Source organism: Sylvia atricapilla, chromosome 13 (genome assembly GCF_009819655.1).
Source record: "Sylvia atricapilla isolate bSylAtr1 chromosome 13, bSylAtr1.pri, whole genome shotgun sequence".
Classification (NCBI taxonomy): Eukaryota; Metazoa; Chordata; class Aves; order Passeriformes; family Sylviidae; genus Sylvia; species Sylvia atricapilla.
This window is the reverse complement of record NC_089152.1, coordinates 6,936,339-6,961,261: the sequence shown is the minus strand read 5'-3', so window position 1 is coordinate 6,961,261 and position 24,923 is coordinate 6,936,339. Positions and strand designations below refer to the sequence as shown.

General features: G+C 41.5%; 1 protein-coding gene across 1 annotated transcript in view; it reads right to left on the bottom strand.

The window, feature by feature from the left end:
• The window catches only part of AGBL1 (AGBL carboxypeptidase 1), a 69,200-nt gene extending 51,795 nt beyond the window's left edge, over positions 1-17,405 (bottom strand). The window contains exons 1-9 of the mRNA XM_066328066.1: positions 17,325-17,405; positions 13,974-14,139; positions 12,953-13,026; positions 10,691-10,807; positions 9,115-9,710; positions 7,782-7,865; positions 6,691-6,780; positions 6,209-6,357; positions 2,936-3,023 (exon numbers count right to left, since the gene is read on the bottom strand). Of these exons, the coding sequence (XP_066184163.1) occupies positions 2,936-3,023; positions 6,209-6,357; positions 6,691-6,780; positions 7,782-7,865; positions 9,115-9,710; positions 10,691-10,807; positions 12,953-13,026; positions 13,974-14,139; positions 17,325-17,405 (1,445 nt within the window). The remainder of the gene's footprint in view (positions 1-2,935; positions 3,024-6,208; positions 6,358-6,690; positions 6,781-7,781; positions 7,866-9,114; positions 9,711-10,690; positions 10,808-12,952; positions 13,027-13,973; positions 14,140-17,324) is intronic.
• Positions 17,406-24,923: the final 7,518 nt, after the last annotated feature.

Genomic DNA, 24,923 nt, shown 5'->3' with positions numbered 1-24,923 from the left:
GGTGGAGAAAGAGACACAGACAGGTGAAGCAGCTTGGACAAAGACCCAGGCAGGAAAGGAGCTGGGTTGTAACTGAGGAATCCAAAAGCACCAAGTGATTCAGGAACAATATATCTCTTTGCCATCCGATCTTTAGACTTCGTATCTGCAGCATTTAGTGTTGTGAAAAGCACTGTTAGATGATGAAATACAGCTTCAGCTTAGACTAAAATGGCCAAAGAAAGTACACAGACTTCTGGGCCACTTCAAAACAGAGTTCAAATGGAAAGTAAAATGTTTCTCCCTTCCAATCTGTTGATGTATTCCTTTGGTCCAAAATACTTCCCACCTGGAGTTTGATGTCCTCATTTTCCATGTCTGGAGTTCCTTATATCTCTAAGTGTGGTTATTAAGTGGAAGATACTTTAGTAACACCTTCATATAATAAAAAGCAGTATTAAACTATTTACTGGGCATGACTCTTATTTTGGGGTCTGCCACATTGTAAAGCAGAAAATGCACAACACACCTTCCTTTCCAAAGGGCAGATCTGTGATAAGGTATTTTTGTTGTCAGTATTTCAGGCAGAGCCCTAGCTGAGGCAGAATATTCCCCCAGTCTTTGTGCCACTAAGGTGTTCAGTCATACTGCAAAAGCCAGGTGCTCTCAGAGTGAGACTGATGTCTCACCCTCTCACAGATATCATTAGAGCTGAGAAGTGACCTGCTAATGTTATGATGTTTATTTCATCTAATGTGATTATAAAGATGCTGAAAAGAGAAGGCCTAGTTCTGACATCATTATGAACACTAAAGAGCCAAGTTTTTAGCGCTGATGTGAGAACAAAACACTCCATGTACCTCATTACTATCTGACCTGACTACTGTTTGAAAATGCTGGAGGTTAGATAATATGCTCAGAATGAGCCATGAAACCAAAGGCACAAGCACATTGTCACCAATTCAACACTCAGCTGCCATTGTTCCTTAAATAATTTGCCAGAAAGGAATATTATTCAGTGCATAAAAGCTGCCAAGACAGCAAGAGAATTAGATGATCTTATTGTAACTGCAACTGTTTATCATGGGTGTATCCTGTCACTTCACAGAGAGGCAATAAAATAGAGCAGAAGTGTCACTCAGCTACTTTTTGACAAGAGCTCTGCTAGCATTCTCCACAACATAAAAACTCTTGTGAGACATATGAGGAAGGTACACAGTGACACAGCTGTGCCACAACATTCATCTTTATGAGTGAACTACCCCATCCTCAGGGAAGATGAATGCCAAAGATCAGCCAACCTGCTCTACACAGACATCTCAGCAATGAGCTTTTCCTCCCCCTGCCCTTCAGCTCGGGGGTGTCTCTCAGTAAAGGCCCTGCTGCAAAAGCAATTAAAGGCATCCCTGGGTTCCTCTGTATTTTTGAAAGCATATCACTCTTTTCCCATATTTATTAAATAACTCCTGGTAAAAATAAATGGATGAGGTTCCCTTCAAAATATGCAGCCCCGCCTTAGGATCCCTGTGACCAGGGTGAATAGAACTGAAGTGAGCTCTTTCCCTAAAATACTGGCAGTGTGATATCACTGCAGCAATCCCATCTCCTTTTCTTCTTCTTCTGAGACAAATCCTGAGCAGCCCCATCCCCACTAGTTTCACATTCCTCCCCACTACAACTTCTAATGACTGAGAAGCTGTTTTATAAGCACTGAAATAAAAACATTAAAGTTTCAGTAGAGGTGAAAATGTATTTATGTGTGTGCATGCACATTCTCGTCTATACAAAAATATGTGAGAACCAGGAACACGCAATAAATGAGAGACAACAAGTACTTATCCTAGATGATTATGTTGACATATAATTCAATGTACAGCTAGAAAACACAGAATATTCCAAATCAATAAAACAATTCTCTCATATTTACTGAACAAGAATCTGATTACAGGCTTAATTGCACAATCATGGCTTAATCTTGGAAGTCAGCTGTTGTTTAATCACTGCACAATAGCTGCCTTGTTAATGATATGGGAAGCCTCTGCAATGGTATCCAGCCTAAAAAGTCTGCCCATACTCAGAGAAGTCAGAGATTACAGGTAAAGGGAAGCCACTGCACCACACATGTGAGCTCTTGAGGCAGAAAAGGTTAAGGTCAGGTGCATGAAGGTCAGCAAAGAGTACTTGAAACAAAATAAAATAGCTACTCAAATTGCTGTAGACAAATGCCAGGCTGAGAGAAGATAATCTGTGCTTTCAACCCCTGCCCACCTCGAAAAAGAAACTACATCAGAAATTAGAACAACTTGGAATTTTCTTCTGAGGCTCTGGCATACTGCAAAAGGAGTCTGAAACAGGGAACCTGCACAAGTAATCAGCACTGAGCTTGTCAGGATTCCTTCACACCACCGTTGTATATCCAACTCATTCTTTGGCTTCTCAGCTCCTCTAGCTCTTATAAAAGTCAGAGTATGCAACAGAAAAACAATTACAGAGAATTACACAGAATCACCAGGTTGATACTGCCAAAGATTGAGTCCAACCCAACCCTAACCTCAACTAAACCATGGCACCAAGTGCCACTTTTTTTAAACACATGATGCTTCCACCACCTCCCTGGGCAGACCATTCCAATACTTCATCATCCTTTCTGCAGAAAACAATGATCCCATCCAGCTCTTTTCTGCCCAGACAGGAAGAAACCACTACACTACTACTCTTTTCCTACTCCTTCCTCCTGGGCAAGGGAATTCTGCATATTCCCTGGTATTTAATAGTGAGATCTCACTTCTGGCTGTTTTCTGAGGGTGGAAGACCGTAACACATTGAGCCAGCACCAATTTAGAGACATTTGAAATAGGCGGCACTGGTGGCAAGAGGCTCATGACATCAGTGCAGTTAACAGAAGCGAAACAGTGGAGAAAGGAAGGCAGAAATTACTCACCAAAAGTGCACTTACTTGTAGTAGCAGATCTCCTGGCCTGCCCTAATCCAGCGAGGCCTGCCCTGGAGAGCTTCCCTCACTGAGTACATGACCAGCTGCATGCCTACAGAAAACAAGACAATTTCAGGTGATGTCACTTCTCTGGCTGGAAAAGACAGGAGTGGCAAGAAAAAGGCTAAAGAAGCATCATCGTTATTTTGTCAGCACTCTCTCTGCTGATAGTTTATACAGAGTAAATACATTCCCAAAGCCCCCAAAGTGTATTATTCTGAGACAGCCATGTTTGTACAAAAAAGCCCCTCAAGAAGAAATTAGTTGAATAGTTTATTAAAAAATAAATTATTCTTCCGGCCTTTGCAAACTATTTTGTTTACAAACAGAGGAAGGGAAAGAAGGTAATATGAATCAAGTTATCAACAAGATCAGTAACTCAGTTAGTCCAATAATTTATGCTTGGCTGCACTAATATCAAACTCTTAATCCTACCATAGCATCAGAGATCTGTGGTGCATCCAGTACCCTGCCTTCCAAAATCAGCAAGCAAAACTAGAAGGTTTTAAACTTACTATTAGACCTAAATAACACCTAAGTGTCATAAATGCTGATAACAATAGCATCCATCTTTGCACTGCATCACCCCAGAGCATGACTTCTTCCTGACCTCCAAAATATTACCATTTCATGCCCTGAGGGGATTTCTCTGATCATCTGTAGGGAGTTTTTGAATCAATTTCTTTTGCTGTACAAACCTGCCTGCTCTTTTGGGCAGGGTGAGGATGCTGCCCTCCCCAGCAGAGCTCTCTGCACAGAGTGTTTCTGGTGAAGGGCTGCAGAGGAGGCTCCTGCCAGCAGCTCCAGTGGACCCAGCACAGACGCAGCCAAGCTCAGCCATGGTGCTGGCACCACTTCTGTGAGAGCACATTTAAGAAAGAGAAAAATGCCCTCCCAAGTATTCTTTCATGTTGATAAGTTGCTCCCCTCCAAGCCTCTTCTTGGCTGGGAGGAGGTGATGCTTGAAAATCATTAATACTGATGGCATTGGCAGCTACTCAGTTCCCTTCTTCCTTTGGGTTTCCCTGTTGGACTCTCCAGCACTGTGGGAGTCAGGGAGTATCAGCAGCAATTCCCTTCCTTTTCCTTGGCCTTTGGCTGTGCTGTGGGGCAGCACTAACTCACCACAGCCAGGAGCAGCCCCTATAATGCTGTTTTCTGAACCAGTGCTGTGAGTTATGGACAAAAGCCAGTTCTGTGCTTGGTATCAGGATGTGGCCACCACGAATTTTGAGAGACACAGCTGATCAGAGAAGGGATGTGGGGCTCAGTGTCTGCAAGGGTCTTGATATCCTGATTGCCAGCTCCTGCCCTTCTCTCTGAGTCCAAAGGACCCACGTACGAAACTGTCTCAAAGCAATGGTTGATACTACTCTGCCATCTCATTTTAATTACAAAAAATAATTTTCTTCTTTTTACTTCCCCTGTGGAAATGTTCCGTTTCAGAAAACAAACTGGAATCAGGGTTCTGATGAAATCCCATTATTTCCCTTGGTAGAGTAAGTTGGTGAAAGAGGGGGAAGGAGAGAGATGGAGGCTGCACCTCCTGTCTAGCTCTGCTCCTGGCCACAACTATTTCATTAAATATCCTTTCTGCTGATTTGAAAGTCACACAGTGCCATCTAACCAAGAGAAAATGGGAAAAATTAAACCAGACAAGTAACCAGGAGCTGTAAAAAATTGCCACCCAGGGCAGTTTGGCACTACATCACAACCAGAGGCTTTTTGTCTCAGAGTGTGGGCATTAGCCCAGGAAAGTGCAGAGGGAATGTGACAAATAAACAGCATCTCTTCCCACTGCTCTGTGTAAATGCTGTGCATGTGCTGGAAGGGGTAGTGAGCTTTGCTCAGCCAAACCAGAAAAGCTGGAGCTTCACTGCCCACTTGTAACAGCAGAAGGAACCCACAGAGGAATTGCTTAATAGCCAACCCCATGGACAAGCCATCCAAAAGCCAGCCATGGCTTAGCCTCCCTCCTTAGTCCAGATGGTATTTTCACATTTCTCTTCCAAATATATTTTTCATCGCATGCTTGAACATGTGAGTCATGTACAGTTTCAGGTACACAAAATGAGATTATAAATGCTGACAACAGCCAAACTAGCAGACAACAACCTTCCACCAGTATCAGCCTGAATCTCTGACTACAAGAGTAAAGGCACTAGGGGCTACATCAACGATTGCATTGTGGTTTAAAATAGGACATCAACATCCTTCATTTTCAGGGTCCTACCACACACATATATTGAATTGTTTGGTAATTCAGGTAAGTAGTATAAGATAACAAAAAAATTCATCTGGGGTCTGGATGAACACTTGAACTTCAGCCCTTTGGGTTAAAGAGTAAATGCCTTTTAATTTATCATGTCACTCATCCAGCCATTTTCACACATACAAGTGATTCCAACTCCTAATGCTGTTTGTTATAGGTACATTGATCCTCAGAGAGTTGTCCTGGTGATGCTAGAGGCTGTAGCCACAGGGCTTCAGAGGAATGCAAAGTTCAATATTATGGACTTATTAAACATTCTGAGTCAGGTCTTGAGCTGGTGTAAATTAACAGAGCTCCATGGAAACAAACCAAAAAAAAACCCCACCCCGCTTATGCCAGCTAAGAATTCAATCCACAGTCCCTCTGCAGAAGAAATAATTTCTCTTCTAAAATGGGTATTGAGAGGCTTACATTTGCCCTGCCTGTTTCTTAACAATTCTGCCTTCCCCCTGTACCACAACAGGCGCTCAAAGACTGCAAGGAGCAGAATTTTTATCATCGTTAATATCAACAGAAATTTCAGTAGGTCTGAAGATGTCTTACTAGATAAAGCCAAAGAATCATTAATATTTGTTTGAGGATTATCACATTTATTTAAATCTTAGAAGTACTTTCCAATCCTGTGCTGCTCATTCAGTTCCAACAGATTGTCTTTCCCCCTCCAGCTCTCCCAACACTGGTGCCATTCTTCTTCTGTTCTGCTCTATAAACTCAACAGTGACATTTATTTCCCCCTACAAATCCTCTCCCAGGTCTCAATATTCAGTTTCCTCCTCAGTCCTCCTGAGGATAGACAAAGGTTCCTTGACAAATCTAAAGTGACTTTTTCAGTGGACTTCAGGGCAGATAAGATTGAATTTACAGTCTCCCTTATACTTATAGACATGGAGAGTTTGAAACCTTTATGGCATTAAAAAGATATTCTTGGGAAGAGAAGGTTACCCCAGTTCCCCAAAGGCTCCTACCATAATTAAACTGGCTGTTGAGCTTCTCACAGTTGATGATGTTGAAGCGATAGGGAACTGCTGACTTCATGTCCCGGACCTCGAAGTAGAACCACTGGTGGTGCTGGTTGCTGTTCACATCTGCGTTCATCATTAGGTCATACTCAAACCTGTAAAGGGAAATAATAAAAGCAGTGGCCATGAACACCTCCTGTCTGCCACTGAGCATGCTGACAGCAGGCTATGCAGTCAAATTGATTGATGTTTTGTGAGCATCACCATCAAGTACCATTAAATACTCACACTGTAATAGTCAAAACATTTTGAGCTCTGTTTCCTGAATCGTGTTCCTTCCCTGACATCTAGGTGTTAGAAGGCATAATAAGCCTCAGATCACCTAGCTTGCATCCCTGGCTGACCCTTTCCAAACCCAGAAGGCCACCATCCCAGGCTGTGGTGACAGCAGCAGGCAGGCTGGGACACCTCTGTGCAGGGGTACTTACTCACGCACTTGGATCGCTTTCCGAAGGTTTCCTGACTCAAACTTGGAGAAAAATGTCAGACAGCCTGGAGCAGCTGGGCTTGAGAGACTGCTGTAAAGTAAAGCAAGGACACCTGTAGCAGACTGCCTCAAAGACAAGCCTTCCCCAGCACCTTTTGTATGCTAAAATCTGTTTTAATAATTGTTTCAATAAGCAAGGCCCCAGGATGGAGGAGGAGGTGAACAAATCCATAAACTTCCTATCCAATGCAGCTTTTCTTTCTACTCTTGCTCAGTAATTCTAAATCAAATCTTTCCCAATAATCTCCTTTGTCCACGTTTGCTTTCCTTATTCCAGTTACTTTCCCACTACTCCTATTATTTTATTAATTGCAGAAGGCAGCTGTATACAATTACTCTATATTTACTCTTCCTTCATCTATAGAGTTTCTTTCTGCAACTGCTTAGAAACCCTTAAATTAATCCTACGCAACTTTATAACTTTCTCCTGCTTCAAACTATTGCCTCTTTTTTACTCCAAAGAATGTTCTCCAAGTCATTTATCCTTCCTCTGAATGCAATTTCTTTAAATTTGGGACCCTCTCAGCAGCCTGGTTCTATGTCTTCCCACAGACCATAGCTGAGTGCTTAAAGCTTTCACAAGGCCAAATGTTTGAGTTTTTTTGGAAGTGCTGTGTGAGTGTCACACTTATGAAACAGGGTTCATCCATAGCCTGTGACACTGGCTGTGCAGACACCCAATGGGAAATGCTCCCTCCGGCAGTGGAAAAGATGGATTTGTAGGTACAGTTCCCAGCACCACCCAAATCACTGCATGCACTGCAGACAGATCCAGGGACAACCTACAGTCCCTTTGGTTTATTTTCTTGTTCTATCTAAAAGTTTTGATGCTCTCTTGCCCCAGTGACTCCTACAAAAAATCCTTTCCCCTGGAGTCATCTACAAGGAATTTGCTCCTCCTGGATATTTTCTCTGTTAGGCCTTTACCTCCTCTGTTACTTCTTTTCCTGTATCAGAGCTGATCAAGTAAACTCAGCCCAATGATAGCACTGCTATTGCCCCTGGTTGCAGCACTCAATTTAAGTGACCCACCTGGGATCATCTAAATCAAACACAGTTCTTCCTATCACATCCCCTGGCTGGATTAGGCGGCGAACATCATCAAGGACTTTGTCCCTGGGAAAAAGAAAGCAGCAAATTGTAGTGACAGTGTGAAAAATATTGATAGAGAGTATTCTTCTAGAAAGAGTCTTAGGAAATTCTTTATAAGGACTGGAAAGGACCTCCATGTGCTCATTCCAGGTGAACTTTATTCCCCATTGTGAGATTGCTTCTGCTCTGTGTCCATTACAACAAGTTGTCTTTTGGTTTAAATGACTGGTTCTAGAAGATTATTTATTCACTACTGGATTGGGTCAAGTTCAATTTATCCCCAGTTCTTCCCAGTCAATTCCAGCCCCCAAGTGGCCAGTTTTACCTTGTGAGGAAATATCTGCCATAACTTACAAACCTAGTAGTCTGACTCATAGTGAATATTGACTCTAAGTCAAGCTGATTTCTACTCATTATTAAACAGAGCTTCTCTAATCCCTGAAGATGATCAAATGTGGAATACCAGATTTTTTCCTGACCTTTGAAGCAATCATGTTATGCCTTGAAGCATGATATGATTAGCTCCATTTTAGCTGTACAGTTACACATGTTGCTGTAGCCATAAAAGCAGAGCTTTTAGAGCAACAGTGCAAGAAGATAGTAGAGTGATTTTTCCCTGTGAAAAAGATTTCTATCTTATATATTTACTGCAGAAAGAATCATTCTCCCTTCCAGTCAGAAATCAGTGGTCTTAACAAATGCCATTTGTTGATCAACTCTAAAATTTAGCATAGAATCCACCATTTTCCTGCCTGTCAATGATCCCCTGTACCACTAAAAAGAAATGTAAAGTCATTGCATACAACTCTACTTGGAACAAAAAACCCGTGGTTATAAGAGCATTGTCTCCCAGCACAACTTCCAAACACAACTTCCCACTCATCTGAGCACCTACATAATGAGAGATCCTTCCTGAAAGGACAGATAGGATTTTCTCTGAAAGAACCAGACAGGATGCTGCAAGCACTAAAGGTTTAGTATAAGCTGAATAAAGAGTAAGATTGAAGTTAAAAGCATATCCCACAAGGACACAGAGGCTTCTGCATCTCTAAAATGGATTTGTTCTCATTCGTGTTCTAACAAGTTCACAGATTCACCACCCAGCTTAGATTACCATCACAAATAAAGGTATATTGACGAATTTATCAATTGAGGCAAAAAATCTGTTCAATAACTTCCCTAAGACATTCAGAGCTGTTAGAGTCAGGACCTAGATAAGCCAGTTTTGAGCCCAAGAGCTCTCCAGGTGGTCACTAAATCAAAGCACAATTACCTTTGGACCCCATGCTTGCGCTCCAGCACGGGTTTGCTGAAAGGAGGTGGCTGGTGACCCCAGAAATCTGGGAATGCCAGCTCTCTGTAGCCTGGGATGGACTTCACACATCTGGCCCTGGCTGCATACAAATGAGGGCTGTGGAACTGGATTTCCCCTTGATGTTTCTCCAGAAGGTTTGTAACTATATCTGAGCTCTCCAGCCTCCCTTCAGGACTAGGATTACCCTCACACTGAGGGTGAAACATTTTTTTGTACCAAGCAGCATCTTTTAGGAGGGAGTACAAAGCAAACACATGACTCCTGGCTGGATCTTCCTCTTCACAGAAGTCTTTATCCTGGGCTCCTTCAGCAATGTCTCTCCTTTCATCATTCTTATCCCATATGCATTCCTCCTCCTTTCTCCAGCTCTTCAATGGGGCTTTGAAATCTTGTTCCCCTGGATCTGGTCCCATCTCTGTGACACTTTGGTTTCTCCATCTGCAGTTTGGATGTTTCACAGAAGTAGCACTTGGAATGAAATGAGAGGGAGCAGAGGGAAGATTCTCAGTCCTGTCCTCCAAGCTCTTCTTTTCCTCAGACTCAAATTCAAGCTCCTTTAAATTTAAAAAGCAGAAGAAATTAAGAGAAACTACAGACAGATTGTGCCTCCTTCCAGAGGAAACCTTTCAAGGAGGAAAAGAGGAAATATTTACACATCTCCCAAAACTGTACTCAACCAATAAAACAGCCATAGCAAAATCAGTGCATGGACCACCTGGCCAGCATTTCTCTATGCACAAAGCAGAAATCCTCAGAAACCAAAAGGATCTGATTGGAGATGACTCGCCCAGATGACTCAACCTAAACAAATCATTCAAACAAAGCAGGCAAGATATTTCGCAAGGTGTTTTGCTTTTTTTAATATAAATGTTACAGGTGGGTAAAGTGGCCAATCTGTCATGTAAAACTCCACCCCACCTTCATGCAGGAGTACGATTTAATCCCATTTGGCTACTTATTGTCACAATAAACATCACTATATTGTGTGTACAGGAGACACACTAACCCAGTGATCTCCTTCAGATTCATATTTAAAGCAGGGTTTTCAGCTCTCCTAAATTCCAAAACTTGTAATGAGTGCAATACTCCTTATTTTTTTGTCCCAAGCATCACTAGAAAAAAAAATTATTTGAGCTGTTCATTTCACTCAGTGCCAGTGCAATCTCCTTTTCCTTCAAACCACTACTTGACAGTATTTATTTTTCACATCTCATTCTGATTTTGATATTGCTGTTGAGATTGCCAGCAAGGACATATATTATCTGACAGATTTCTCATGTGGCAATTGATTCAACAGTGCTTACTTAATCTACACCCAGAGAAATGTGCATCAAACATCATTCCTTTTATCACTCATGATTCACACCAAAAAGCTACAACCAAAAGGCATAATCTTTGGCTTTCCAGTCCTGTAAGACTCACAGATTTCACTTTTGACATTGTCTTGTCTAGCTATTACTGTCAATACGACCTTTCAAGTATTTCTTAAATATTGGAATATTCACAAATAAAGGAAACTGCACCACAGTCATACCTGAAAACTCTGGGAAAGTTCTGCACACAGAGCTTCATATTTTTCAAGATCTTGTTCTGGCCGGTCAAGAACTGGCCTTGACCTCAATTTATTCACATCTGTCTCCAAGTCACAGTCCTACAAAAGTATAATTTAAAAAGCACATGTATTACACCTGCCCCATGAGATGATCTCAACCATCAGTGAATTAAGGATAAAAACAGTGTTTGAAACTTTCCCAGTTGAAGGCTGCTGTGTATTAATGTGCAGCCTCACCCATATCAGATGTGAGAGCCAAACCCAAATTGTGTCAAGCATTCAGCTATTACATTAAAAAAAAAAAAAAACCTAAATAATTTTTTTTTAAATTTTTAAAAAATAACCATCCCCCCCAAAAAACACGACATCACCAAAAAAAAAAACACCAAAAAAAGTTGAAGCAAGAGGAAAGGATGGAGGCACGGCATTGATGGCTGGGCATTACTTTACAGAATTATTTAATTCAACGTCTCTGCATCCCACCAAATGCCATCAAAGAAATTATTTGCTCCTGACAAACAGATCCCTTTCCAAAGCTGTTATAAAAAGAAAAAAGTAAAATTGCCTGAATGCACCAGTGCCCATGGCATTTCAAACCCTGAGCCACACTTGGGTCACAAAGCAGAATCTGAAGTGTTGTTTGGGCACAGATGAAAAGGCAGTGAAGACCTGCCAGGAGCATGAGGTCGCCTGAAAAGGATTTACCACTGAGAGCATACTGATGCATAAGAAGCTTCAAATTTTGGATGGAAAAGAACAAGATGGTTGATGTGGTGATTTTTATCTTTGTAAAACTCTCTGAACAGTTCCTGATAGAAGGGTAGAGCCAAGCTTCAGTTTGGTTGGTGTTGTTAGCATGCATGGATATGTGTAATGTAGCTGTGAAAATGTTTGTAAATCACATCAGTGACAGCAAACATTGTGCAAAAGATCTTACACACAAAAAAAAAAAAATAAAAGGGAGGGGGAGGAGGGGAAGCTGAAAGTTCATTATCCATTCCCTGCTTGCTTTCCCTTTAGCAAGTTTTTTTTACAGGAGATATATGACCAGCAAACCAGACAAACAGTATTTAAAACTCATATTAAGAATAAGCTCTTAGGCAAAAAATCCAAACCAAAATATAACAAAAAAACACAAAACAAAAAACCACTAAAAAAACCAACATCCCCAAAACTGCTTACATCTACTTGGTAAATCCTTATGAATAATGAAATAGTTCAGAAGCATAGAGGAGCTGTTACTGAATGAATAACTAATTAAAGAAGGAGATAAATCCACTATGAGCCTTATTCCTAATGAGCATCTTGACGAGCTCTAATATTCAGATAAAAACAGCCAGACAGGGGCAAGTTAGGACACTCAGATAATGTGTGTGTGACTTTTTAACTTCTTTTTTTTCACAGGGTGACATCAGTTTAATATTTGAGGAGAAAAAGACAGGGCAAGTAATGAGAACTCCCTTTTACAGAAGTCTCAATCATTTCTAATTAGACTGTGTCTGCAACTTCATTTCTTTAATTTGATTTCCCAACCCACTTTATGTGGATAAGACTTATTAGGACCATTCACTACTTCACATTTGCATATGAGCTTGTTTGTATTTTCACAACAAAAAAGTTTGCACCCTCATTCTCAGCTGGTAGGAGAGTTTTTTGCCAGTTAGGTCACTGCAGGGAGAGTGCTAAGGGAGAATTCAGAGAAGTATTGAATAATTCATTGTATTATTTGTCTGTGTGCAGCAGCAAATAAAGAAGGAATATTGGTTCAAATGCACCATCTGTGGCTTAAAAGAACTAACCTTTTCCTTAGGGTAGGTGCACAGCCCAAATGTGCTCTGATATGGGAATAAAGAGAGGGTTAGCCTTTCCTAGATGATAAATCAATTTTCCCTAAGTGTCATTTTCCTGGCAAATGCCTACCAGATCACAGATCCACCATTTATCCCTGACTGTGGATGTGATTCTGGGCAGTGTCTGTGCAGGAACAGAGAAGTCACCAAACCTTCTCCACCCAGGGTGACAAGCATGAAAATGAACAGAATAAATCCAGGGCAGTTTTTAGTTAAAGTCAGTGCAAATCTCCTTTGCTTCTTTCAAGTATCCTATTATCCATGAAGTGTGTTCACATGGGAACACATGCACATCTACATGCTTAGACAGTCTTTCAGGGTGTCAAAATGGACAACAAAAAGTTCTATTTTCCAGTATGTAAATAATTATGGGAACTATGGCTCATATACCTACTTCCTCTTTACTCTCCACATCCTCATTATCCCAGTCTTTTTCAGCCTCTTCCTCTCCTTCACTTTCACTGTCACCTGGAGAAGTAGGAAGGAGGCAGAGACAAAGGTGTTCAACCCAATATCCCTCTCACACCCCACAGAGAAATTTGTGTAAATTCTTCTATGTGTGCCACACAGTCCACAACCCACCACAGCCCTGATTAAAGCAAATCCCATTTGTTAATCTCATATAAATGAATTTGGCACTAATTCACCCAGTTTTCAAAGCTCTGTTCTCTTGGACTCAAGCGCTGCCTTTGAAAACCATGACAAATGTCCCCATGATATGGATCCAACTCATTTTACAAAGCAATACAGAGATTTTCTGCTTGGCTGCAATGATATTACAGAATTCTCTTAATCTGTATTATCTAGATTAGGGTGTTTTACTGCTATGATTGTTACAGTATTTCAGCATCTTCCCCACGAAATTGAATGCAGCAGAAACTGCTTCTGTGTATCATGGAGCCTTTTCTGCAGAGTAGCTGTCCTGCCTGCGTGTGAGTTCTGCTTTCCAGCAAGAGCTCCCATCTTTTACTCATGCAGCATGACTGCTATCTGCTTTTACTTTAGAAAGGGAAAAGGATAATAATTCTTTACTGAAAAAGCTGCAGGGCAGTTTTTACCCCCCAAGCAGCCAATGCACAGGCACAATTATGTCTTCATCTGTTACTGGGGAGCACTGGTATCTCCAGGCTCTGCTGTACCCACTCTGCTCCATTATTTTTTTGGATAATAGAAGATTTTTTTTTTTCCTTTTGCCTACTCCTTTCCATCTTCTCTCATTTATTCTCCAAATTACTCCAGCAGCTTCAAGAAAACATGGGAGTAATTTCTTTCCTATTGAGTGACACTGTACATTATCAGATTAATTTTAACTACAAACCTCAGGATTATGCCAAGTCTCTCTTCCCCAGATCCCACACTTAATTTTCATGTCATGCTCTTTTTCCTCCTTGTGAACTCACCATTTAGCCAGTTACCTTCAGATCCCTCACATGGAGGTTCAGCATTGGCATTCCCAGGAAGAGGGAAGGAATATGAACTCCTTACAGTCACCACAGGCAGATGCTCCTTGGGGTAGCACTTTCTCAGAATATGAGTGGCAGTAGTAATGATAGGATCCAGATTTTTGTAAGATAAACAGTCCTAGGAAACAAAGGAGAACTACATTAAGAATAGTCTCTTACAACAGTCCTTCCTGTCACACATAAACCCCCAGAGCTGAGCCACTCTTCTGGTGAGAACATAATTCTCTTTGCCACTCATGATTCACACCCATAAACTACAGCAAAAAGTGATAATCTTGGTTTTCCAGTCCTATAAGACTTACAAGTTCTCAATATAACAGTGTCAGGGAGTTTGGATCAAGGAATGATAGTGCTGCACAAAGACAAAGTTGTTTAAAACCAATGGGTGCAGTTCTGAGAAAACCCAGCCCTCAGATTTGCCCAAATACAAAACACAGCTTCTATCAGAGTGACTGAGTCACAGGTGAAGTATCCTACCCAAACTCACAATTTTCACTCTGCCTCTCAGCATGTTTTCTTCAGTGGTTTAGAACTAAGGCTGAGCCCATCTCAACAGGAATGCAACTCAAATAAGCAGCCTGAGTGTGCTACAAGGCAAAAGTGAAATATTGCAATACATTCTACTACCACTTAATAATTCTGCATTCGTGTGGCAGAGATAAAATGGAACAACCAAGAGTGAAGAACAGATAATTTATGCAACTCTCTGAGGGCCCAAGTCAGGATTTGGGCTGGACAAAAAAAAAGAAAAAAATCAGACAGTCCAAAGGCTCAGCAGAACCAGGCAGAGGGCCAGAAGAACATAAAGAACATAAAATGACCATTGGAACACTGGTCCAGCCTGATTAGCCTGATCTCCTTCTAGGAAAAGTGACACTGTTTAGTGGTGGACTTGACAGTGCTGGGTTAATGACTGGATTTGATCTTAAAGGCCTTTTCCAATCAAAATGAGTCTGTGATTATAAAGTACTTTATTATAATTGGGAACGGGGAAATGGCTGCATTGGGATTCTTTTGGTTGTAGAGGATTCTACTCTGTTTTCTCATGTATGATTGAATGGCATTATAAGATTCAGTGGGATTAACCAGGATTCCTGTAGGGAGGCTAAAAAAATCATCTAAAGCTGACATGCTTACAAGACTCACTGCAAGAATTTTAATATGTATTCCTAGTTTCTCTGGCTGTTTGGAACTAGGGGAGAGAAAATAAAATTATGAAAGCATCTCCAAGGAAAGTTTTATTATGGGTAGAGCAAGCACCAAGAGAACTGGTTTCTATTTCTGTTTCGATTTATTCACTGCTTCATATGGTTGCCTTTGTTTTCTTGTTATTAAAGGAAAGATTAGAAAACTTTGTCTACATGTGGGAGCAGGCTAATATTCTTAACAGTCTACTAGTTTAGTTTACTAAAACTGATCTGTTTTTGCTAAAACAGTGAACACAGGACTGTTTAATTGCCTGCCTTGGGACAACCATTTTAATGCACTGCCAAGTGAATTTAAATAGTCAAGAACAAGGCATGTTCATCCAGAAAATGAACTTCAACACACGGAGCTACTCAATGATGCTATTTGAAAGTCATGTTTCTCTGTATGGCAAATTAGCTTGTGAGTGCAAACAAGCCTTCAGATACCTTAGAGGGAATTTGTGGGACTGTTTTCATTACTGCTCATAAAGTGCTCTCAGATTCTAAGGTAACACTGTTTACAAATGACTGAAAATTATTACATCAGTGTATTGGAAAAGCCCTTTTTGCTGACACCTGGGAAGCAGACAGGAGTCTGCTCTGTATGTGTGTAAAGCTATCCTGTTTATTTTTGTGGTGGGATAATGTGAATGAGGGAGGAGTAAATCCTTAGCTCAGAAAACTCTTGTAAAGCTAACCCAGATTCAGATCTGCTTTTTAATCTCAACACTCAATGTTTCCTCCACTGAATCTTGAACAGAGCAGATATTATGATATGTGGTATATATGGGAAAAAAAGGAGGTTTCAACGAGACAGAAGATAGTGATGCTGATGGATGCTCCTACTGGCAGGGAGTGGAACATAGGATAATATTATTCTAGAGTATGGGAAGGCTGAAGAGAAACAAGGCAAGCTTAAGAAACTAGATGGAAAAGTGATAAAATATCAAGATAACATTCCATGCAACAGTCTCTCCTAAAACACATACAAACCTGTTTTCTTGTCTCAGAGTAGGCAGCTCTATCACTGCACACAAAACCAGACAGTGCTAATGTGAATATACCATTTAACTGTCAGGAAAATCTAAGTGCAGCTAGGAAAGGGAATGGGAACAGAAAGTACTTCCTCTCCATGAAAGATTTCATTATCTAAAATTATTTTTTATTCCAGGTAGAAGTAGAATTCGAAATATCTCTGAAGTCCCCTAAAATATCTCTAAACTCTCCTCAAATAGAGTAGCAGTCACTTCTAATCTGTGCGAGGTGACAGTTTTTGAACTATTGGCTCTTCCTGTAAAGAAATAAGCTTAAGGGCTATTAAAAGCTCAGGGTATATCATCTGTCCATCAGCCCAGACAACAGGCAGCCAGAGAGGTTTCAGTTGAAAACCAGCCTTTAAGTAGAATTTCCACTGGAGTTTAAAACAAACCTATCTTGGCAAAATGGCTTTCATTTCAATAAATATGTCTGTATTAGGGAAAAAAAAAAAAAAAACACTTAAAAAGACTTTAAAAAACTTTAAAAGTTTAAGCAGAACTTTTCTAGCCAGATTTTAACACCTCAAAAATTCCATTAGCTGCTCAGAGTTTGGTCCAGGTTAATCATAGGTTAAGAGCCAGCATATTCCCTAAAGGCACTAAAACGATGTCCACACACAGTCATTCATTTCCCAGTCAGGAGTTGTTTATCTTGTCCTGTCTCCATCTCTTTCTCTCTTGCTACAGCCCGTTGTCCGTCTCAGGAGACAAGCTTTGCCATCTTTCCATCATGAAGGTTATGAAGATTTTCATGGCAGCAGCAGCCTCTCCCTCAAGTTAGAGCAGGGAAGAGCATGAGTGAGACCTCCTAGGGCCACCAGACTCCTGCCAACACTTCATGTCTTGGAGAGACACTGCAAGACTGACAATATCCCAAAGAAGCAGTGAGAGAATACTGAGCATTGAATTTATTAACCTTGGTTACTTTTTGTCCAAGGTCTCCCTAATAGGGCACACTGGGGAAAAAAGCAAACTGGAGGCCCCTGAAGCTGTCATTTCCGCTCCACTTCTGACCTTTGGAAGGATTAGCATTATCAGTGCTTACTGGAGCCTTAGTATGTCATTTCCTGTTTGCTCACCCAAGGTGACCCCACGTTTGCACTTCCCAGGAGTTGCTCCCAGGCTGAGCTATCAGGAGATGTTAGCTCAGAAAGCTTCATGGGCTGTGGAAGGCTCTTGAGAGGGAACCAGCCAACATCCACCCTCCAGCAGCTGTTTCCATCCACCCCATTCAGATGTTTCTTCAGACCAGGGACTTCTCTTGATCAGAGACCATAATCCCTTGGGGGGTCTGCTGGCTCTGGCCACCTCATCCTACCTAAAGAAAAGGTTAATTCTTCATGAGGAAAGTGAAGTGAAAAAATCCCAGAAGTCTCCCATACGCTGCTGGTAAGAAATGACTCACAGAAGAATCCTTGACGACAGTGATGGAAAAGGGGAAGAAATGAACACACTGAATCATAAGGCAATGAATTTTTTAAGGAAGAAGGAGACAGGCTTTTCTTTCTGATGGTTCTAGAGTGAGACAATGCATAACCATTAAGAATGACAGTGGAAACACTGCTATGGAATCATACAGGTGATTTTCTCTAAGTTCAAAGCAAGCTAAGGAAGCATTTTGCTGAGAGACTGAGCAAACTCTCACTGTTCTGTACCTGCCTTTTCTATACCTTATAAGCATCCCATCCTCAGGACCATGGCATTTTTCTTGAACTCACATTAATGTTCCACAAGATTAAAATTTAACCTCCTGAAAAACTGTAGATGGGTGTTTCTGATTAGGAAAGGCTTAGCTAAATGAGCACTTTGTTTAAAAGGCTGATTGAGGAGAATTATCTGGATATTATAAAGGAAAATTTCACAAAAGATCTAAGCAATCCCCCTATAGAGATATTGCATCATTCTTTAGGAGGAGAAGTCCAAGCAGGCAGCAGGACATACAGGGAAAGAGAAGAGAAGCACTGAAAGTATGAACTAGAATTCCCATGCATCTCATAGGAATTAAGAGTTGCTTAAAACTGAAACATTTCAGCTTCTCTAAAATACTGTGTAAAAGTCAATAGTTCTTAGCGTTATCAGTTTTTTCATCTATATATCCTATCCTGAATTTATATAGCCACGGAATTTCCTGCAGTGGGATGTAGAGCCCAGCCTTTATCACCAAATCACCTCATTTAAACACAAAAAGCACCATTTACCTGCACACTTGTGAAGAGGATCTCCATTCCCCGGGAACCAAAGAAAGTCTCCCTACCCAGCTGGATGTTGGTGATGTACTTTAGGCAGAGCAGGAGACCCCTACGAATGTAAATGTAGTTGTTGGAGACATCATTGCGATGCCAGTCTTGGTAGAGTCTCAGCAATTCACCCAGGTAGCCTCTGTTCACTGCCCGGCGGCTGTTTGACTCTGAAAAGGAGAGAAAAGGCTGAATTAAATTCCTTCCTGTCTGGTAATTGTGGCTACTCAGTGCTTAACTCAGACTTTAACATCTGCTCATTCTGGCTTAATGGTCTCAGTTTAATTTTTTTTTTACCTTTTTCATTATTATTTAAAATGTTACTTGTTAAACATGACTTATGTTCTCAGAACAAGACATGAGAAAAAAAAAATACAACAGTGTCCTGTCTGGAAACAGGAACCCTCCAGATGAACCAAACCATAAGTTTATATTCCCTTCCAAGTGCTAATAAACCTAATTCCAGTTGCAGCACCACAAGATTTCCTGAAACTACCAAAGCTCCTGAGTGAGAAAAGCTGAATAAAGTAAGAGTAGTCAACAGCATAAAATCTGCACATAGAGCTGCATTTCAGTCCTGAGAGAACACCTCGCTGAGATCAACAAATTCAAAAACCTTGTGGCTGTACAGTCCTGTCACAGCCAGAGAAATTATATTTAACTTGTAAATGTATTCCCACAAATATCTGTATAATGAAAGCCATGAATCAAGTGATTTTAAAAACCTACAGTATTTAAAAATTAGCAAAACACCAACATGAGCAATAGCAGTTTGGTCTCCAAGATTTTAAAAGTCACATTCAGATTTTTAAAGGCTTTACTGCATGGGCAAGAAAATTACAAAAAAAAATTAAAAAATAAAATTTATAAAAAAATATAAAAGGAGATCTACTATATTCCCTTAATCATGTAGCTCCAGGATATCAGACTGAAAGGGGAAGATGATAAAGCTTGTGATATAATACAAATTCCATTGAGTTTCTGAAACACATCCCTTCACCTACAGCACTCCTTGGCCTGGCCCTCAGGATGAACATGAAGCCATACCAGACTCCAGGCTCCCCTCCCTTTAAACCAAAGCTGCCTAAATTCTCCTGACTGGTGCTGACATTCCTTGCTGTGACACACATTAAAAGCTGTCAGGAGCTCAGTAATCAACTCGAGGGGGCCAGGTAGCATATGCAAGGCAGGAGCTCAGCTCTCTCAATGCCAATCAGCACTTGCAGCTCACAGCAGATGGCTCTTGGTACTGCTGCTCCAGGGCTGGTGGGCTCCAATCCATTCCCACTTCATTAAACAAAGTGCCAGAGCCCCTCACACCTGGGGATTCACGGGACAGGAGAAGCAGCTAGAGGTTAAGTGAGAGAGTGGAAAGATGCTGCCTGAAGAAAATCAGCAACAAAAGAAGCCATGGAAGGAATAAGGAGGAAGCAGCATGGGCAGCAAACCTCAATCCCAGTGATGGAGTAGATGGAGATGTTGGAAAGGGGAAAGGAGCCCCCTGGAGTCATCTCAGTCTGCTCTCCGCAGCAGGTTAGCAAATCCTTACCTGGAGGAGGGATTGGAGGGTTTTTCTGCTGCCTAGCCTGGTCCTGCAATTTTTTCTACCATTGGCACCAACCAGCACACCCAGCCCAGGTTGACAACTCATTTTAATGCTGCTCTGCATCTTCACACACCCTGCTGTCGTGGTCCTGCCCTGACCAGCTGGTCCCACTGCAATTCCAGTCCTACACAGCTCTGCCCAGGCTCCCACACCTTGGCCTGCAGCTCTCCAGCACTGCCTGTCCTTGCTGGTAACCACCTACACTAACTCTGCATTCTGAGGCTCAGTGGTTGTCAGCATGGAGAAGGTCACCCTCCTCCTCTGACCTTCACTCTGTATTTCTGTTTTCTATTTGATTCTCCGCGAGAAAACTTTAATTGCTTGAGAATCCCTTATCAATCTCAATGATTTTTTTCATGATTTCCTGTTAATCCTCGACCAGCTGTCATGTTTACTAACCTGCAGGATGACTAACCCCTTAAATCAGTCAGTCTTCCTTGAAGAATTACTCAGGAAGCTCTGTAAAAGTCAGTAAGTGTATAAAACACGACAAGAAGAAGAAGAGAATTGGGGAGCATAAGGTAGGGACAGTTTAGATCAGACTCAGAGCTTCCTTGAGCTGTTCAGGGACAGATGAAATTGGGCTGGATCTTGGGTTTTATAGCCTCTAGCACTCAGAGCATGAAGTCTAAGCTTTCTGTGTCAATGTCAATAGCAAGAGGGGAAAACTGGGAAGCACTGTGTGTAGAGCTTCTTGTGGAATTTATTGGAAAAAATAAATTCTCTCAAAGTGTGTTTGTGATCTTTTAAGAGAGATTTCCACATTTGAATCTTAGCTCCATAGGGACCAGAACACACAACTGTCCTCTTCTTTAATTTTAATGCTGGTTGAAAAGCATGGAGGAAAGTGAGCAGAATTACTGTTTCCTCACATGTTTACTGTAGTAGTTACCACCTTCAGGATCAAAACTGTCTCTTTTCAAAATGAAGCTGAGATGGTCTATTCTGTGAGAGAGAGATGGAGAGGCAGGACTACAGTTTCCTGAACCATTTGATCAGAAGCAATGAGAATTAATTGCTGAAGGGGCAAAAAACACATTCATTTTGTTTCTCCTGTCTGATTTCATTGATTCTCCTCTGCTCTCCTGTGCTGTCAGTGTTTTTCTTAATTTTTTCTTCCATTTTTTCAGTTCTATAGTCAATAAAGTAGTGAATAAATGAAAGAGGAAGTATGCCAAGATCTCCAGAAGGCAGAATGGAAAAAAGGAGGCCTCCCCACCTGTCTGTGTCTGTTGGTTTCTCCATCTAGGGATGCACCAGCATGGGTATCTATCTATATTTTGGCACAAATACAGATGGTGGAAATGAATCATACAGGTACAAGCAGGACTGCACAGATTTGTAGGCAGCAAGAATCACCCCTCCTGGAGTGAATGTGTACAATCTGTGTGGTAAGTGGCAAAATGTCCTGCCTTTTGACCCTCTTCATGATATTCTTTTGTCAGGCCCTTTTCCTTCTCCCTGGGTATGGTCAATGGCCAGTGGAAATGGAAGTTTTTCTACTATGCAGCTTTCAGGGGTGCTCAGGGCTGGTGCTTCCTATTTTGAGTGAACTGAAGGAATTACTATCTTGTGAGGCCATCAGTGGGAATTCAGCACCAAACCCAAAATAAACCCTGTTTTGGCTAAAGACTGGACTGATCAGATTAACAGCAAAACCCTGACTATACATCAAACATTTTAAGGTGTAAGTATCTGCAGCCATCAGATGAGCTCTCCCTCTGCAGCAGCTGGATGTGTGGCACTGACCTCCCCTTGAGCAGGGACAGCTCTCAAGGTTACCCCTCAAGGCTGAGGGATCCCCTGCCTGACACCAGACATGGATGAGTTGGTGACATTTTATATTGAACTTACGTGCTCATCTTTGTATCCCACTCTAACCTTAAGTGTAGTAAATAGCAGAGTATTGCCCTCCAATCCATCTGTACTTAATAGATGTTGTACATACCCAGGTTTACTGATTAAAACTAAACTAACTGCTAGGTCAGATCTGTCTGAGCAATCTCAGACTCTTCCCCCGTGACAGTCTGTCTCCCTAATCTTATTCTGCCATCTCTGACAGGGAAGCACTGTCTTCACCACCACCCCAAACCTGTCCCTGGAATCCTATTGTCTTTACAAGAGTTTTAATTCTACCTGATGAGAACTGGGGTGAAAGGAAAATCATCTTAATTTCCCATATTTCTAGACCTGCCCCTCCCTTTGTGGCTTTCAGGGAAGTGCTGCTCATCAGTGAACATTTGAATGCTGCAGCTCAGAACACGGGACCTGAATCACCTACTCAGTTCAAGCAGAAACCTCAAATGGTTAAAGCTGCATCTGAATTAGCAAGAGGAAAGAAATCCTAGAAAGGATTTTCACTAGAAAGAAATCCTCTGTTTTGACGGAATATTCATTCTGTGGTGGGGGCCTAAAGTCAGCTGCTCAGTCCAGTAGACGAAAGCCTCATGAGCACCAGTGCTACTGGGGACATTTCTGAAGCCCTCTTTGCAATCCAGTCCCCTTTGAAGTGTTTGCCAAGAACACGGGTGCCACTGGAAAACATGCAGTGTATTTAATCACAAAACTGAATTACCGTCAACCTGAAATATGATGAGCAATGCACTGCTTACCAGGCAGAACAAAGAGATATTTATCTTTCTGTCTATCTGCTGAAATCTCTTTGTTGATGCCACTCAGCTGATTCATTATGCCAAGAACATACATTGGTACAGCTTGGAGATAAGAATACTCTGCTAAATTAACCCTATGGCCCCTAAAGCAGTGAAAGGAGTAAGAAAAACTCCAACTTCCCCACTCTGCTCGAGTGACTGCCTCTTGGGAATGAACAACGCAAGATATCTCCTCCAGAAAAGAGAACACAGCTGTTTTATTTGGTCATTGACGGGCCATTTTTGCAGAGAAAAGCACAAGGGCTCTCTGTAGAAAAAAAATTAATAGTCCCCATGAAGAAACCGAGTCACACATGAAGTGCTGGGATCACTTCAGACCCAAGGGACACCACATCAAGAGGGTGGCATCAGCTCAACTCATGTTGGAAGCCAGAAAACTGCCCTATTCTTTTGCCCTAAACAGTCTCCCTTTTTTTTTCTTTGATTTCAGTTTCACAGTATCTTCTGGTTGCAACTTATCAGAAAATCAGAAAAACAAAATCAAGTTATCAGAAAATGAAAAACAAAAATACAGTTGCACAAAATCTACAGTGTGATTTTTCTGACTAAAGTGGTTTGAAAGAGTTTTAATAAGGACACCAGAATTTGGAAGACTTCCTCAAATTCAGGCACTGAATTTTCTGAAGCTAGATCATCACTGGAGGCACAAACATAGCCCATGCCAAGATAAGGAGGTAAACAATCATTATTAAGGATGTCAACAGAGAATGCAGCTCCTCAACACTTAGTTTTCATTACACCCACTCTGAGAGGCAAAACATCAGGAAGTTGCCATGCCCCAGGAGATAAAGCCAACATTTTTCTCTGGAGCACTGAGTTACTTTCAGTTTGGGATATGTCTGTGAATGAAGAACCTTGGGGAAGGGAGTAATATAAAGGACATAGAAAAATTATTTTCTTTCCCACAAAGTGGCTCTTCTGAAAGAGATAAAAGTACAGAATCAAGACTGTTCGCATTCTGAAATTCAGGAAGAAAAGACAGACACAATGCTTGGTCTAGATTACCATGAAAGGGAAAAATTCAACTCTGATCACAATACCTGACAAGATGGGATCATGGATTTGGAGCCAGACTGACACTGCAGTTTGAATCCAAAGATGGATAATAAAGATTTAAACTGGTGATGAGAGGTGGGCACCTGGTGCAGTATGAGGCAAATCCCAGACATTGTGCTGCTGGCTACAGGAACTGGGATGGTTTAACAATGGGATATTTCCACTTGAGATCAAAGTCCTGCATCACTTGATCTGTTTCAAGCATTATGAATTCAGTTGTAGAGAGTGCAGGCCTATCACACGCCCTAATCTGCTTCTGTGCTAGAACATCACTTTCTCTTCCTCCCAGTTGCTTGCCCCTCCTTGATGCCAACATAAAAGGAAAGGAATGACAATGATTATTTCATCCCAGCAGCCACAAAATATAATTCTTATGGTTTAATAAAAAAAAAAAAAAAGAAAAAAAGTGGGTGAAAGGTTAAATAAAGGTTAGTTGATGGAAGATGGGGAGGATTGAGTAGGAAATGAGAGATGAAAGGCTGTGGGGGAAGGCAAGAAGCTAAAGACAGCAAAAGGAAGATTTAGAAAGAGAGAGGGGAAAGGCCATCAGCAGTAACTGTTGTTAGCGCACAGAATTGTCTTGATGAAATAAGCACCACCAGGAGGTCATCACAACCTGTCTTTTTAAATTGCTCATCACAATTTTACCAGGCAAGCGTTGCACCAAGGGCCCTGCCCGTTTCCCCAGCCTTTCCCCTCAATATCCGCTCAGCCAATGCCTCTGAGACCAGCTCTAGCTAATTTCCTTAAAGACATGCAAGCTGGTAATTCTGGGAAGCACAGATAGTCGGGAATAACAAACACGACCAAAATTAGATTAAAATAACCTGCTGATAAACAAATTACTCACCCAAAATACACACTGGATTAGGCACAGTGAGGATCCCTATAATCACATCGCCACCGTGTGGCTCCTGCTCCCTCATATCCCCTCCAGCCTCAACACCCCTGGCTTGGGTTTGTCTGTGCTTGGATAGCAGTTGCCCAGTTTTATTCCACTACCCTCAAACTGGAAATGGTTTACCTGGTTTATTCTGGGGTTTGGGGTCACTAAAAACAATAGATGTCATGGCTAAGAGTGCCCTGGAGGGCATCCCACTCCTCTGA